The 16,968-nt window shown below is 47.1% G+C and overlaps 1 protein-coding gene across 1 annotated transcript in view; it reads left to right on the top strand.

The window, feature by feature from the left end:
• Nucleotides 1–820: 820 nt before the first annotated feature.
• The window catches only part of MFSD2A (MFSD2 lysolipid transporter A, lysophospholipid), a 49,044-nt gene continuing 32,896 nt past the window's right edge, over nucleotides 821–16,968 (top strand). The window contains exons 1-3 of the mRNA XM_056847496.1: nucleotides 821–910; nucleotides 11,515–11,640; nucleotides 13,947–14,071. Coding sequence (XP_056703474.1) covers nucleotides 821–910; nucleotides 11,515–11,640; nucleotides 13,947–14,071 — 341 coding nt within the window. The remainder of the gene's footprint in view (nucleotides 911–11,514; nucleotides 11,641–13,946; nucleotides 14,072–16,968) is intronic.

Below are 16,968 nucleotides of genomic sequence, written 5' to 3' on the forward strand. Positions count from 1 at the left end.
CCACAGATATGCTTCTTGAGAGTAGCAATTCAGTAGAGCAGTTGTTCTCAACAGAAGCCCGGTGATCTTTCTGTTTCAGCGATTAACGCCTTCTTCAGGGACCAACGCTGGCTGTTGTTAACATTCTCTGCGTACCTGGAGGTTGGCAACCCTACCGATCAGGAACTGGGGATTGGGCCAAGTTTGTCACTTTCCCCCCCTCCCACCTTTTGCCCCTCTTCCCTCTCTCCCAACTGGGATGAAATCAATCTCAGAGGCGGGCAGGTGAGCCCGGCCGGCGGATCCCACCAGCCTAAAGCTCCCAGCAGGTGAAGAAGCTAAAATTAGGCCGGTCTGAGCTAGGAGATCTCGCCCCACTTTCTGCAGGCGTCAGCTCGGCCCAAGCGTGATGTCAGGGAGGGGTAAAGCGGGGGTGTTTGCCGAGCCGCCGCCGCTGATTGGCTCCGGCGCATCGGACGGCGTTCGCTCCCATTAAGGACGCGCCGCCCCTTCCCCAAAAAGAGAAGTCCTTCCCCCCCCCTCCCCGCGCGTTCCACTGGAGGGGGCGTGTCCCGCCTGGGGAAAGGGGGCGGGGTCTGTGCAGGGAGCGTGGAATGAAACACGACCCGCCGCCGCCGAGCCGGGCGGTTCATTCATTCGGGTTGCGGCTCTCTCCTTGCAGCCTCTTTACGCGCCTGCTCTCCCCAAATCCTTTTCTTCCTGCTGCAAAGGGGGGGGGGGGCGCCCGAGAGAGAAAAAAGAACAAGAGCCATCCCACCGGGAACGTAAAAAGGGGAGATCCTGGTGTGTTTGATCCCGTCCCCCCCCCCGCAACTTTCCAATGGCCAAAGGCGAAGGCGCAGAAAGCGTTTCCTCGGCTGGACTTTTACAGCAGAGTATCCTCAAGCAAGAGGAGCTAATGCGTCCCAAGGTAGGAGGAAGCGGGGGTCGGCCGAAGGGGGTGAAAGAGGCTTCTCCTAGTTCTCCTAATGTTTCTAATTGCCATTACCCTAGACAGATCTGCAATCTGGAATAGATCTATCTTTCATTAAAAAAAATAGGGATTATCAGGGTTACCTTGTTTGTATTTATTTTTGTATTAGTGACGGCTCGTGTTTCCATCTTTTCAGCCTCCCAATTGCATTCGTGACATCTCTGTCCTACCCTTCTTCTAAGGTGCTCGCAAATGCTTAGTCTCAGCAACAGCTCAGATGAACAGGTAGAGAGGTGCCTAGCCAGTGAGCCTTTATGCAAGCAGAAAATTAGTATACGTAGGGGAGAAATAAGTTTCGGGGGGGGGGGCAGGCGTAAAAAAAAAAGTTCCCTGGGAATGCACGCCCTTCCGCTCGCCCTTGGCTGGCTTCCGAGGAGGGGAAGACGCACGTGCGGAGATCCGGCGGAAGAAAAGGGGCCGATCGCGGTTGTAAAAGAAAGGCGGGGGGGAGAGAATGGAAGAATAACTCCAGGGCCATTGATGCCTGGGAGGTTGGGCCTGGGGTTTCCCGCTCTGCAGATGCCCATTTCCCCCATCTGAGTTCTCAAACTCTGCACGGGGGGGCTTATTGTTGAGCTTTGAGAACCTGGATGGGGAAAAGGTGCATCGAAAGAGTGGCAAAACCTCCCAGGCATCGATGGCCCGTGTCGTTCGGGACGAAAAGTATTCTCTTCTCGGGCATGGGGCGCAAAGAGAACTCCCCCCCCCAAAAAAAATACCATGTCTTCCCCGCCTCTTCTTCCCCCCCCCGCTGCGGATCTTGGCGTTTACACTGGCTTCGGATCCATCCTGGGGAGGGGGGGAAAGAGAGGGCGCTTTCCTTTTAAGGCTTCCCTTCCATCTTCGTGGTTCTGCTGGGGGAACCGGTCTCCCGAACGGCCGGATGGGATCCGCTGGGCGCTGGTTGGGATCTCCTCCCCCCGGCCGGTTCCCGGAGCCTTTCTCCCCGGGTCCAAGGGGCGAAGGCGAAAAGCGGGAACCCCGCTGGGCTTGCCCTCCCCCTTCCCCGGCGCCCCTCCCTCGACCTCCCTCCGGGAGGTCGCCTGGGGGACGCAGGGGTGGGGAGGGTCGTCCGGGCGGCCCCACCCGGAGTAGCAGATGGGCTCCTGGAGGCCCGGGCGAAACTTCCCTTAAAGGGGCCGCACCCCCCATTTTTGGAGCGGGCGTTTCCCTCTGGCCTCTACCCCTTTGGCTTCAAACTGGCAAGAGAGGCTGCCTTCCCTTCATTGAAAAGAAAGCAGCGGGACTGGTTGGGGACACACAAACACACACACACACACTAAGAACAGCTGTGGAGGAAGAATGAAGAAACCCCTTTACAGATAGTAAGCCCTGCTTTGGCCAGGAAAGGGTGGGATCGAGGTCTGATTCAGGGCCATCGATGCATGGGAGGTTTTGCCTTGGGTTTGCGGCTCTCTCCCCCCCATCCGTATTCTCAAAAATCAAAAATAAGCCCTCGTGTAGAGTTTTGAGAATTTGGATGGGGAAAATGTGCATCCGTAGAGTGGCAAATCCAAGGCGAAACCTTCCATGTGTAAGTGCCCAAAGAAATAGTTCTCCTTTAAGAAAGCCGATCAGCCTGCTCAGAAAACACTGGTGGAATCGGTTCGGTTTGCGGAGCATCCTTAGGAACCTGCGTTCAAAGAGATCTGTCTACTTTTTCTGTTTGTGCAGTGCAATCTTGTGCATATTTAGGGAGTAAGCGGCACGGTATATGGTGGAGCTCACTCCAGACACATGTGCAGAGGAGTGTAACCTTAAGAGAATCTGTATTGCGACAGTATGGTGACTGTTGTGTATGCGAGTAAGAGAGGGGGTCTCCCCTTAAAGATGGAGGAAACTCTGAGTTTGACATAAGGTGTTACTTGGAGGGAGGTCACAGGTGATGAAGACTGCTGACATTTAGCGAAGACGTATGGGAGGTTCTGCCTTGGATTGGCCGCTCTCTAAATGCACATTTCCCCAAGCCAAATTCTCAAAACTCAAAAATAAGCCCCCATGCAGAGTTCTGAGAATTCCGATGGGGAAAATGTGCATCTCGAGAGCATCAAAACCTCCCATGCATAAATGGCCTCAGTTCATGATCCAGCGCACTAACCACTATACCACACTGGTTCCAGATTAGACAAAAAAGAAAGCCCTTCACACAGCTACTGATTAACTTTGTGGTGCAATTGTGAACGTATGATCTTGGAATAAATCCTATTGCATTCAATGGGCCTGGCTTCCAGAGGAAGTGTAGTTAGGGTTGTAGCCTCCGTTTCCTCAATCTACAAAATAGGAGCGCGAATGGAGTCCACCTTGCAGGGTTCCTGTGAGAAGGGAAAAAAATAAAAGCATTTGGAACTCGTGAAGGTGCATTGAAACGTATTGCGTTCAGAGATGCTTTTAAAAGAGCAGGAGAAACGAGAGTAATCACAAAACGTTATGAACAGAGCTAGTGCCCAGGCTAGCCTGATCTTGGAAGCTAAGCACAGTTGGCCCTGGTTTCTACTTGGATGGGAGACCACCAAGGAAGTCAAGGATTGACAAGCAGAGGCAGGCAATGGCAAAACACCTCTGCTTGTCTCTTGCCTTGAGAATCCCATGAGGGGTCACCATATGTTGGCTAGGACTTGGTGGCTCTTTCCACCATCGGTGTGTGAGTGGGGGTGCATTTCAGTTATGGTGGTGCCAGCTTCTTAGCCAGGCTTAAGGACCCATGTGTATTCAAAGCTAAATAGCTAGTTATAAAACAATTGCAAAGGTTCTTGAGGTATATTGCTTTAAAAAAATTCTTGGCAGGTCAGTCACCTGGTTCAACAAAGGCATTTGTGTTCTTTGTAGGTATGCTGGGGTTCATTGGACCCATTCAGTCTTTTGCATCAATTGTGTATAGAGCCATGGCATTGGCCTGAAATATGACTGCTCCTTAGGAGCCGCCATATGGGATCTGCAACAGGGGTGATGGTGTGGTGGGAGGGGCTGTGGCTCGGTGTTAGAGCCTCTGCTTTGCATGCAGAAGGTCCCAGGTTCAATCCCCGACATCTCCGGTTAAAGGGACTAGACAAATAGGTGATGTGAAAGACCTTTCTCTGCCTGAGACCCTGGAGAGCCGCTGCCGGTCTGAGTAGACAAGGCTGACTTTGATGGACCAAGGGTCTGATTCGGTATAAGGCAGCTTCATGTGTTCATGTATTCGTGTGTGTGTGTGTGTGTGGGGTGACGGCACCCCTCCACATTAGCAGCTTCTCTGGCTGCCTTCTGCAAGCAACTTCCATTCTCCACATCAACACGTTGCAACAGAAGGGAAACCGAGGCTCAGGGTGCCTGTGGAATCTTTGGGTGCTTTCACACATGCCAAATACTGCACTTTCAATGCACTTTAATGATTGTTTGCAAGTGGATTTTGCCGTTTCACACAGTAAAATCCAGCTGCAAAGTGGATTGAAAGTGCATTATTCGGCATGTGTGAAAGTGCGCTTTGTCAGGAATGGTGTGTGAGGTGGAAAGCTGGTAATCTTCCTAAAGGGGTATCTCTTCTATTTATGGTACCCAGAAAGACAGGGGGAGGCACGACCCATAGCAGCCTGGTTCCAGTACTGGACCGGAGTGAGAATAATATCTGCTTTTCAGGCCACAAAACCTCCTGCACGTGATGGCACCCGTGTGGTTGGCTTACGTGTCCCATTCAGCCCCTCTCTTCCTCCTCTGAGTCGCCAACTTCTGAAGAAGCTGCTTCCGCTCCACGGACGCAGCTGTGCTCTTCAACTGGCAGCTGTTTCGTTTTATGGCACCAATTTTGAATCTCTCTGCTTATTGCTGGCTGCCTCTGGTTGTAATGTACGGAGGTTTGTGTCTATACCTCCCGCCATCGGTGTTGCTGTTATGGACTGGGGACGAACCTTTGCGCATCTTCCTGTACTTCTGACATGCTATAGTTTCAAAGGCTGCCCAGCCATGTAGATCTTGCACCGAATTCCTGGCAGAAGCTCACCTTTGGTGGAGCATAGTGGTAAAGAGTGTGGAGCCAGGACATTTCCTCACTCCCCACCACATCCCTTCCTGTTCAAATTACACTTCCTTTTTGGGTTGACTAAGTGGCGGTTGAGGAGCCCCGTGGCGCAGAGTGGTAAACTGCAGTACTGCGGTCGAAGCTCTGCTCACGACCTGAAGTTGGTTTCAGGTAGCTGGCTCAAGGTTGACTTAGCTTTCCATCCTTCCGAGGTCGGTAAAATGAGTACCCAGCTTGCTGGGGGTAAAGGGAAGATGACTGGGGAAGGCACTGGCAAACCACCCCATAAACAAAGTCTGCCTAGGAAACGTCGGGATGTGACGTCACCCCATGGGTCAGGAATGACCCGGTGCTTGCACAGGGGACCTTTTAAGTGGCGGTTGGTAAGGCACTATTTTTCAGCCTCTCCCCTCCCCCCCGTCTGCAATACTGGGCTCAAGGTGGCCTACATTAAGGGCTGTTGTTGATGGATATGAACGCTACATAACATAAGAAAGGCCATGCTGGATCAAATCAAGGTCCATCAAGTCCAGCAATCTGTTCACACAGAGGCCTAGAACCAGGCGCCTCTAGGAAGCCCACAAACAAGATGACTGCAGCAGCATTGTTCTGCCTGTGTTCCACAGCACCTAATATAATGGGCATGCTCCTCTGATCCTGGAGAGAATAGGTATACATCATGACTAGTAGCCATGAATAGCACTTTCCTCCATGAACATGTCCACTCTCAAAGCCTCCCAAGTTGGCACTGAAGCTCTACATAAATATTGGATGTTAAGGGAAGAACTAACCACTTGATCGCACATGATCATTGTGGTAAAAAGAATTGCTCGCAAGAAATGTGCTTACTGTGATAACATAGCTGCTGAAGGTTTAGAGTAGACGGTTAATCCTTGCAGCATCATGAATGACTACAAATGCTCTAAGCCTAGGTTAGGAACCAAACTGGTTCTGTTCTTGTGAGTGCTTCATCCCCTGGTTAGAGAGACTACACAACATACCAAGGTCCATCTGACCACAAACTGGAGGGTAACATAGATAACATCTTAGGTTCATTTGGCGCTTGGAAAGTTTAGTGATGGATATGAAGGAAGATGGAGATCTTTGGCAGCAGAGCAGCCCTTAAGACTATTTTTGAGTTTTACTGAGAATGGTGGATCAAACAAATATGTTCAGTTTTTTTTCCTTTTTAAAAAGCTAAGGTACTTACCAGGAACTGATCAGCTGAAAATTCTTTAAAATACTTTACGCATACCTATGTTTGTTTTACGTCCTGTTGCTAAGGCTGCCGGTTTGTGCGCTCTGTGTTCCTTTTTTGAAAAGCCTGAATGAATGAAGCACATATTTGCACAGGATTCTCAGTAATATGCTGCTGCTTATAAGCCAGGTTGGGCAAGAGTTTTGGCCTGATGGCCACATCTGGGTGTCTGCCTGTGTTTGAGAGCCAGTGTGGGGTAGTGGTTAAGAGCAGTGGTTTGGAGCAGTGGAGTCTGATCTGGAGAACCGGGATTGATTCCCCACTCCTCCACATGAGTGGCGGAGGCTAATCTGGTGAACCGAGTTGGTTTCCCCACTCCTATACACGGAGCCACCTAGGTGACCTTGGGCAAGTCACAGCTCTCTTAGAGTTCTCTCAGCCCCACCTACTTCACAGGGTGTCTGTTTTGGGGAGGGGAAGGGAAGGTGATTGTAAGCCGGTTTGAGTCTCCCTTAAGTGGTAAAGAGAGTCGGCATATAAAAACTAACTCTTCTTCTTAAGCACAAGGCAAGGCCCAAATGTAGCCCCCGTCTTCTTCGGCTGCTCTTAGTAGCTCTCAAACTCTCCAGCCATTTTTCTTAAGTCGGGATGCTAACCGATGCTGGAATGCTCTGGGATGATGCTCTTAAAGGGTTGTTAAGCAGGCTAAGGGCTGGATGAGACTTTTTTTGGGGGGGTCAGATGTGGCCCCAGGCCAAAATTTGCCCAGACCTGTGGAAGGGCAGCAGCAAAATAGGGGACTGATCTTGACCTCCCCCAAATAATTCCCTCTAAGGTTCCATGTGCCCTGACCTGGATGGCCCAGGCTAGCCTGATCTTGTCAGATCCCAGAAGCTAAGCAGGGTCAGCCCTGGTTAGTATTTGGATGGGAGACCACCAAGGAAGTCCAGGGTTGCTGTGCAGAGGAAGGCACTGGCAAACCACCTCTGTTAGCCATGAAAACCCTGAAAGGGGTCACCATAAGTCGGCTGCCACTTGACGGCACTTTACACACAAGGTTGCATCTGCAGTTGTCCACATAGGCTTGAAACTTTTTCTGCCTCCAAAGGAACGACAGTCTTGCTTCTTAAAATTGAAATCTGAGACTTGCATGTTGGATATCCTATGATGTCATTTCGGTTTGTTTTAATTAAAAAAGACAAGCTATGCATACAGTTAAATGTCTTGAGGAAATGCTTGAGAAATTGTTTGGGGTTTTTTAAATTCTGAGTACAGAATTAATCAGCTGTGAATCCAGAATCTCTGTGAAGGTTTTGAACACAAGAAGCTGCCTTATACTGAATCAGAACCTCGGTCCATCAAAGTCAGTATTGTCTAAGGCCAGCAGCGGCTCTCCAGGATCTCAGGGGGAAGTCTTTCACATCACCTGTTTGCCGAGTCCCTTTAATTGGAGATGCCGGGGATTGAACCTGGGACCTTCTGCATGCTGAGCAGATGCTCTACCACTGAGCCACGACCCCTCCCCATTAAAGAATAGAAAGTATGTGGACTATTGCTCTTTCAGCAGCAGAAAGGACTGTAAAAGATTACCACCAGAACCTCAAATCTGGGAGGGATTTTTGGGAATCAACCTTTTTTTTTTGCATGTTGTATAATGTCCTTGCAGCTGTAGGAGAAATGATACACTCTGAATCCAGAACGGCTCTTAAAACTGCAGCTGGTGGCATGGAGCTGAATCCATGTGCTGGTTCCCTTATTGTGTCTTGGGCTGCGTTACAGTCCTAGGAAAGAGGGGTTAGTGTGCCACGTGGAAGAGCATGATAAAGGGTTCCACCAAGCCTGCATCTCTCCAGGAATGGGCGACGACTGTTTCTCTGCAACAGATGATTGGCTGCATGCATCACGTCTGATGCAGTCACACCAAAACTATGTAAATAGAGGAGGTATTGTGTGAGTCACTCCCCAGGGCAGGCTTCCTGCCTATCAAGAGCGCTGTCAAGATCCCGGACTCATCCAGAAATAGAGGGAACTTGAAAGATCCTATGAGAAAAGGTTTGGTGGCTTCTAGTCCACAAAAGCTAATGTTACAGTAATAAAATAAAATTAAGAGTACTTTAAAGGGAAGTCTTAGAGGGGATATGATAACCATCTTCAAGTACTTGGAGGGCTGCCATATAGAGGATGGTGCCGAGTTGTTTTTTGTTGCCCCAGAAGGTCGGACCAGAACCAACGGGCTGAAATTAAATCAGAAGAGTTTCAGGAGAGCTAAACATTAGGAAGAACTTTCTGACAGTTAGAGTGGTTCCGCAGTATAGAACAGGCTTCCTTGGAAGGGTGGGGAGCTCTCCTTCCCTGGAGGTTTTTAAGAAGAGGCTAGATGGCCATCTGTCAGCAATGCTGATTCTATGACATTAGGCAGATCATGAGAGGGAAGGCATCTTGGACATTTTCTGGGCATGGAGTAGGGGTCACTGGGGGTGTTGGGAGGTAATTGTGAATTTCCTGCATTGTGCAGGGGGTTGGACTAGATGGCCCTGGTGGTCCCTTCAATGATTCTATGAAAGACTCTTGTTTAGTCTTACATTCACAGGCTAAACGTTTTGGGACACAGTTTCCCCTTTTGGAAGACAGAAGTGTGCTTTGGGTTTTAATTCAGGATGCTCTTACTCAAATTCGTTGTTCACTGTGAGATTTACTGTGTAATAAGACTTCCAACAGGCAGTGATGGGGCCTGCAGAAACTTTACAGGTTATTAATCAGTGGGTCCGTTTTTAGTCCTGCAAGCTGTATATGTTCAGTTTCGCAAACCGGCTTTCTTATACCAGCTCTTCCTTGATCACTTGCTCTGAATTGTAACGTTGTCTGGCCCTTACCAAGTTAGAAAAGGTTGCTGACCCCCGTGCTAGACTTTCCTTCTGTCGATTTCCCAAATAGGCGTGAAATAAATGGTTGGGGCTGTGGAGGGGCTTAGCTGGCAGGCCGGGTGTCATCAGAACGAGTGTTCAGTGTTGTCTAGCAAGGGTGTCGTTGGCAGCACACGCAGCCTCCGAGCCCAGCAGTTGCCTTTCCTTGGCACAACGCCTTGCTGTCTGAGGCTAATCGCCCTCAAACAATGGAAGAAATAGACCTCTGCTAATAAAGATGAGCTGGGAGCTGTGGAGCAGTTAGTGGTCGAAAGGAAGCCCTTCTCTGGCTGATACAGGCCGGTGTTGCTGAAGCTCCTTGGGGGTCATCTGGCGTGTGTGTGTGTGTGTTAAGTGCCGTCAAGTTGCTTCCGACTCATGGCGACCCTATGAATGAAAGTCCTCCAAAATGTCCTATCTTTGACAGCCTTGCTCAGATCTTGCAAATTGAAGGCTGTGGCTTCCTTTATTGAGTCAATCCATCTCTTGTTGGGTCTTCCTCTTTTCTTGCTGCCCTCAACAGGTCATCTGGGCTCAGCCCTTATTGTTTCCTTCTTGTGTTTCGAAGGGGTGAAAAAAACCAGCCCCGCTTGCAAGGATTCTTGGCTGCCATGTTGGTCCCACCAAAAGACGTCCTTGAAGTAGAATGCGTTGTACGGCCATGCAGAGCGCGAGAACAAAACCCATGTAAGGGACCCAGCGTGGTGTAGTGGTTAAAAGTGGTGCTTCAGAGCAGTGGGCTCTGATCTGGAGAACCGGGTTTGATTCCCCCACTCCTCCACATGAGCGGCGGACTCTAATCTGGGGAACTGGGTTGGTTTCCCCCACTCCTGCTCACGGAGCCTGCTGGGTGACCTTGGGCCGGTTGAAGTTCTCTCAGAACTCCATTCAATTCAGAAACCTTTATTGGCATAACAAATCGTACAAGGTATTCCAGAATCTGACAAATGATAAAAACATCAATATCGAAATCTGTAGCAATAGATATGAATATCTCTCAGAACTCTCTGCCGGTTGGTTGTGGGGAAGGGAAGGTGATCGGAAACCGTCTTGAGACTCTCGACCTTTAAGGTAGAGGAAAAGCGGGGTATAAAAGTTAACAAAGAAGAAGAGTTGGTTTTTAAATCTGGCAGTGAGGGTGGCATTCTTTCACTCTTCCCGTGCATGCTTGTGAACTGCAAGCTGGTGTAGTGGTTAAGAGTGGTGGTTTGGAGCAGTGGAATCTGGAGAACCGGGTTGGTTTCCCCCACTCCTCCACCTGAAGCCAGCTGGGTGACCTTGGGCTAGTCACAGCTTTCTTAGAGCTCTCTCAGCCTCACCTACCTCACAGGGTGTCTGTTGTGGGGAGGGGAAGGGAAGGTGATTGTAAGCTGGTTTGATTCTTCCTTAAGTGGTAGAGAAAGTCGGCATATAAAAACCAACTCTTCTAACACTTTTTATTAGGACCAACCAAATTGACACACTGCCTTGTGCCAGGCTTCAGACTCACCGGAGCTCTCCATCAGGCTGGCTCTCGAGTGTTTTGGGTGTAATACCATTTTCTGCATTGTTTAACATGTCATGCCTAATATGTTGTTCTTTGTTTTCACATTAGCTTTTTCTTTCTTTCCAGTTTTTTTTTTTTAATATAGAAGGGAGGGGAAAAGGGAAGTACTGGTTAGGGGGAAACAGTCACAACAAAAAAGGAAATACAAAAAGAAATTTGTTACGTAACATATGTCTGTGTTTTGGGGTACATGGTTTACACATAACCAGTTTTCCTGGCTTTAAAAAATAGTCAGTGAATATATCAAAATTAATATCAATTCTATCCTTCTAACATCTTATATGATTAATAATTTACGTATTGATAGTAAAATTTCCAGTTCATAATAAAACAACTCATAATGTTGATCGCTGTTTGCTAAATTGGTCATTTTAGCCATAATTGCATATTTAGACTGCTTTTCATTCCCATTCTTCAACACCTGGAAGTGATGTCAGCTTCCACTTTCTAGCTAAAACGGTTCTAGCAGCTGTTGTAGCATATTTGAATAGATCTCTAGACTGCACAGGCAGGAACAACCCCTTCCTTGATGCTGCTTTTCCTCAGAGTAGACCACCTGGTGGCTTGATTCATGTGCATGCTATGATTTTATTTAATGGTACTTGGGGAGTGTGAGATTAGATCTGTTTCACATCAAGCTTCTAAAATGTGTGTCTTAATCACAATGAAATAGGTGTTAACTTATTACCTGCCATTACCCGTCATTATCTGTCATTGAAATATAATCGGTTCCTAGCAGCATAGGTGGGGGGGGGGGGGCTGAAGACGGGAGGGATGTTTTGTGGGGTTTTATCCACCATGCACTACGTGTTGCTCATGCCTTGGGGGAGAAACTTGATTGCTGGTAGCAGTAGCACTGAATTGTTGCGTCCCTTTTCTCTCCCTCCTCAATTTTTCCAGAGAGAGAACAAAGGAAGACTATCGATATGCAGTAAAGTGTGTTACGCCGTTGGCGGGGCCCCATACCAGATCACTGGCTGCGCCCTGGGCTTTTTCCTGCAGATCTACTTGCTAGACGTGGCACAGGTAAGTCCTGCTGTTCAGACGCACTTCTGTTGAGGGAAGACTCAGGGGCAGCTCAAACGTACATGTATGAGGGGTTACTGCAGTCTGCTCAAGGGCCCCTCCGCTGACCTGCTCATCAAGTGAGCCTAGAGAATCCTATGTGCTATTTTCTAAATGTGACCTGGTGGGTCTTCTGTATACGTTGAGGCACTATCGGATGTCCAGTTGTGATTCCACTGTTGGGTGAATGCCAAAAGCCACAAATCTTTGCACATAAAGCCTTTCCTTTTATTTCAAGCTCATCCGACCAAAGATCTTGAATGCAACATACATAAGAGAAAAAACAAAATTTACTACATTATAGGACATTCAAATATTGTAGACAATATAACTTTAAAATTTGGGGATTCATCAATCATTTTAAAATTACAAATATAACAATAAATAAATAGTGTAAAAGGGATGGTGGTATAAACAGTAGTGATAATATCTTTGTTCAGCACATAATTTAACTTTATTGTGTCTTTAAAGGCAGGACTATTGTCAAATATTTGGCGAGACCTCCAGTTATTTCTGGGTCCGAGTCTCCCATCAGTATTGAAACCACCCAGGGGTCAGCAGGAAGATGATGTTCTGATAGAATAGGGGCAATCCAGACTTCCCTGGGTACAGACCATTGATCACAAAATAATAGAAGGTGATCTATCGTCTCAGTTGCTCCTGATGTGCAAGCACACAGCCTATCTGAGAATGGCGTTTTGTCAAATTTTGTCCTCTCAGTTCAGCTGTCGGCAGGACATCCGATCTGGTGAGCATAAAAGCTCACCTATGGCTAGGAATTGTGAGGAATCTCATGTTTGCACATAAAGCAGTGCCTTTCTCCTAAGTCAAGATAGCTGCTCAGTGCTGCCCGCTAAGGGACTGGCCAAGGGCCAGTTCAGTCGCTGGTAGGTCTCTTAAGCCTCTGTGGGAGAAAAGATTCTGTCACCCCTTTTGTCCGTCCCCACTATTCCTCACAGAAGCAAACCTCCCCTTTCAGGGCTGAAGTAACTGTGATTCTATATCCTGTGGACCAAGTCTGTCTTCACATAAACTTTAGTATGCATCAAGCAACTGCTGGTTCTTAATGCTTGGAACACTTTGCTGTCTTGAGATGGCACACTGTGTACCTTTTGAGGTCAGTGTCTCGGCTGGCATTTCGCCCCTGGTGGAGAGTTCTTGCTGCGTTGGCAAGGGTGGGCAAATTGTACATTTGCCTCTGCGAGTTCTTTGGGGGGGCACTTGTGGCGTTCGAAGCCAAAGTCAGATCGTGCCTGGCTTCTGCTGCCAGTATAGGAGTGCAAAAAAGAGGCAGGCTGGGCTTGGCTGAACTTCATACTCAGCTGCTGGACTTGCAAGTTTAGAAGGCAGGAGAAGCTGAGAAGAACCATGGGGAAGGGCTGTGGCTCAGCAGAAGAGCTTCTGCTTTTCATGCAGGATGTCCCCAATTCGATCCCCAAAGTCTCCAATTGCTGGATGTCTGAAAGAGGGGCATTGAGAGAGAAAAAACCTTTTTTGTTTGAGAGCCACTGCCCGTCATTACATTTTTTTCATTTATTGCTAGTACGGTCATTGACCAGAAAAGACATATTCACATATATAAAACACTCAAGTGAAGACAAAAGCAATTTTGGATAGGACAACACCAAAGGACTAATTCATGATAATAGTAAAACCATTTAGCCGCTAGTCTGATCTCATCAGATCTCAGAAGCTAAGCAGGGTCAGCTCTGGTTAGTATTTGGATGGGAGACCACCAAGGAAGTCCAGGGTTGCTGTGCAGAGGAAGGCATTGGCAAACCACCTCTGTTAGTCTCTTGCCTTGAAAACCCCATAAGGGGTCACCGTGAGTCGGCTGCGAGTTGACGGCACTTTACACACACACATAATTCCAATAACGAGTCAATAAATCTGTAAAAGCTAAAATTAAAATCTTTATATGCAATACAGTAAAAGGCAGTAAAAATATGAATATGAAATTTAAAATTTAAATTCATTTAACATTTTTATCATTATACCTATAGTGCATTTTATGTACAAAAGCAAGAACTTAGCGACATTACTTGTGACTTGTGGATTTTCATCAGAGAGGAGTTTTTCGAGTCGAATTTCACTGCCAGTCAGAATAGGTGATCAATAGCTTGACAGTCCAGTGGTGCAGAAGGTTCCGGTGGTCACCTTAGGAGCCCTGAAAGCATGATCGACGTGGCTTTCTTCTCACATGTTGTGGAGACAGGCTCTGTGCCCCTGGCCCAAGTGGCTAATGGTGTCATTTCTCTCTTTAACAGCTGGACCCTTTCTATGCCTCCATCATCCTCTTCGTGGGACGTGTGTGGGACGCCGTCACCGATCCATTGGTCGGCTTCTTCATCAGTAAAACCTCATGGAGTCGCTTCGGGCGCCTGATGCCCTGGTAAGGAAGGCTTGCTGGAGACGGTGGCAAAATACCTGGAGGGGTGAGAGTGGGGAGAGGTCTTGTATCTCGCTAGGATTCCTTTGTGAAGCCAATCGATTCCTGTATGTACTGCCTGTAAACATGCTTGCAGGGTCCTTGTCGGTGACGGCCAGTGTCCAAGGTTCAAAGGCAAGTTCTTCTTGGGCTGAAATTGTGTCCCTGAATACAGAATTTTTTTTTTTAAGTCTGCAGTACATGGGAGACCACCAAGGAACACCAGGGCTGCTATGCAGAGGAAGGCAATGGCAAACTACCTCTGTTAGTCTCTTGCCTTGAAAACTCCATAAGGGGGTCGCCTTAAGTCTAGAAATTAGGAAGATCTGTCTAGTGGATGATTCGAGCATGCTGCCCATTAGCAAAAAGAAGCAAAGCGCCCCCCCCCCCAGTGATAATCAGCATATGAACTTTTTTCTCCTTTTGTTGGAGAGTGTTTAGTGCCTGGCTTGTCTCAGGGTAGGCTGAGCTTCATGCTCTATCCTCCATCTTTTGAAATCAGAGTATGTGCTGCCTTCACTTTGGCTGATTGTACTTCTCTGTGGTTGTCTTTGCACTTTGGGTGTGGAGGAAGCATATTTGTTCTACTGTTTTCCATTTCAACACATGGAGGAGTTACAGGTGTTGGGGTGGAGAGGAGAGATTAGAGACTGCTTTCCATGGCAAGGGATTATTATAACTCACCCCCCACCCTAGGTTTTCTAAAAGCATCAGGGTGAGACAATTTTATCGCCTTCTGGTGCTCTTGAAACTTCATAGAACCACTTTGCAATCTCCAATTAAAGGGACTCGGCAAATAGGTGATGTGAAAGACCCCTGCCTGAGACCCTGGAGAGCTGCTGCCGGGCTGTGTAGACTTTGATGGACCAAGGGTCTGATTCAATCGAAGGCAGCTTCATGTGTTCATGTGAAAGTGTCATGAACTCTAGAAGTTTGGGTATCAAAAGCAGCTGCAATTGTTGACAATGTGTTTAGCAATCCAGATGGGAAGCCGTGTTAGTGTACAACAGCAAAATAAGACAGGAGTCCGGTGGCACCTCAAAGCCAAACAGGTTTCTCTTTCCAGCAAAAGGTTTTGTGAGTTGGAGGATATGGAAGCGTCTCCTTGAAACAAACTTTGTTAAATCTTTAAGGTGCCATGGGACTCATGTTATGTTAACAAGCCACAGTTAGGATTTAACCATGATTAAGTGCTTTCAGATGTTTTGGTGATGCATAATTGGGCTGGTTCCAGGAGATGGGATATTTCTAATGTAGTTAAAAATATGTCAAATTTTTTATCCATTTGACTCAGATCTATTGTTAGTATCCCAAGTCTCTAGTTTCTGCAAAAGATACTTTCCATAAAGTTGTGATGCTGTATCAAGAAGACTAATTGGACGGTAATTGTTAGGATCGCCCTGATCTGGATGGCCCAGGATAGCCTGATCTTGTCAGATCTCAGAAGCTAAGCAGGTTCAGCCCTGGTTAGTATTTGGATGGGAGACCACCAAGGAAGTCCAGGGTTGCTGTGCAGAGAAAGGCACTGGCAAACCACCTCTGTTAGTCTCTTGACATTGAAAACATTGAAAACCCTACAGGGTCACCATAAGTCAGCTGCGACTTGACGGCACTTTATACACACACACACACACAATTGTTAGGATCGGCTCTATCCTCTTTCTTACAATTGGGGACCACTATACTGATCTTCCATCCATTCTCCACTGTGCCATCCAAGACTATTTGCTTCAGCCCTCAGGGAGCAACTCCGATCTACGTGATCGGGTCTACAAAGGAGATGCCTTAATTGACAGCCATGAAATTTTCCCCATGGTACAGTCTTATATTTTAAAAAGACCATCTTAGAGCTCTTTATCTGGCTGATTTACCAGCTCACAGACTTAGGGCAGCATTTACCTCACTGTGATTTCAAACCATGCCCACGGAGCTTCTTGTTGGTCGCTTCTCAAAAAGACCATTAATTCAGCGCATTTGTACATGTGGCAGCTCATTGGAAGATTTACCCTGTAACGTCCTGGCTTGTCCTCTGTATACTGAGCCTAGGAACAAGTTCATGGCGAATATATTAACTATTCTACACTCTTTATCTGATGCTGATAAATTAATTTTTTTGTTATCGGTTGTGGATTCTTTTGTCTCTTGAAAAATGGCTCTTTATGCTTTGGCAGCCAGGAAAATTAAGGCAAAGAAAACCATTAAATTAATAGGACCTTAAAAAAAAAAAAAAAAAAAGACAGAGCCGAATTTTATCTTTCTTGTTTTATATATATTGTTTTAATGAGAAACGGAATGTTGGGTGTAATTTGAGAATTTTATCATTTTCTGGATTTTATTAGTTTTATAATTTTTAACTCGTTGTAGTAATGTGTTCGATAAATCTATACCTGATACCTATTGTTAGTAGGACAAGGATTATGTTTGCTCTTTGTTTGCTCTTTGTGCCCTGGCTCTGCCTAAAAGGAAGAAGGCTATAAAGATGTGATCCCGGACTCTGTGGAAGATGTGCAGAAATAATTATGGCTTAATCTGGTGTTAACAGCAAGGAATTCATAGCAAGATCTTTTGCAAGCAGGGTTATTGCATAACAAAGTGATTTGTCTGGTTATTTTACTCCAAATCCTGGCTATTGTTAGAAGTGTTCTGATGATCCACCCACCCAAATAACTTCAGCCTAGAGTTGGCAGTTTATTCAGAAAAAAACAGCTGCTGTAAATTCTTAAAGCTGTCCACATTGTTGAGCTAATGAAAACAGGCCAACCAAACTGATGAATGTGGAAGAATTTGCAAAGCACTGCAGATTACGAATGGCCATCTGTCAGGAGGAGGCTACATTTGAGGTTCCCTGATGCAAGAAAAAA

Source organism: Euleptes europaea, chromosome 3 (assembly GCF_029931775.1).
Source record: "Euleptes europaea isolate rEulEur1 chromosome 3, rEulEur1.hap1, whole genome shotgun sequence".
NCBI lineage: Eukaryota > Metazoa > Chordata > Lepidosauria > Squamata > Sphaerodactylidae > Euleptes > Euleptes europaea.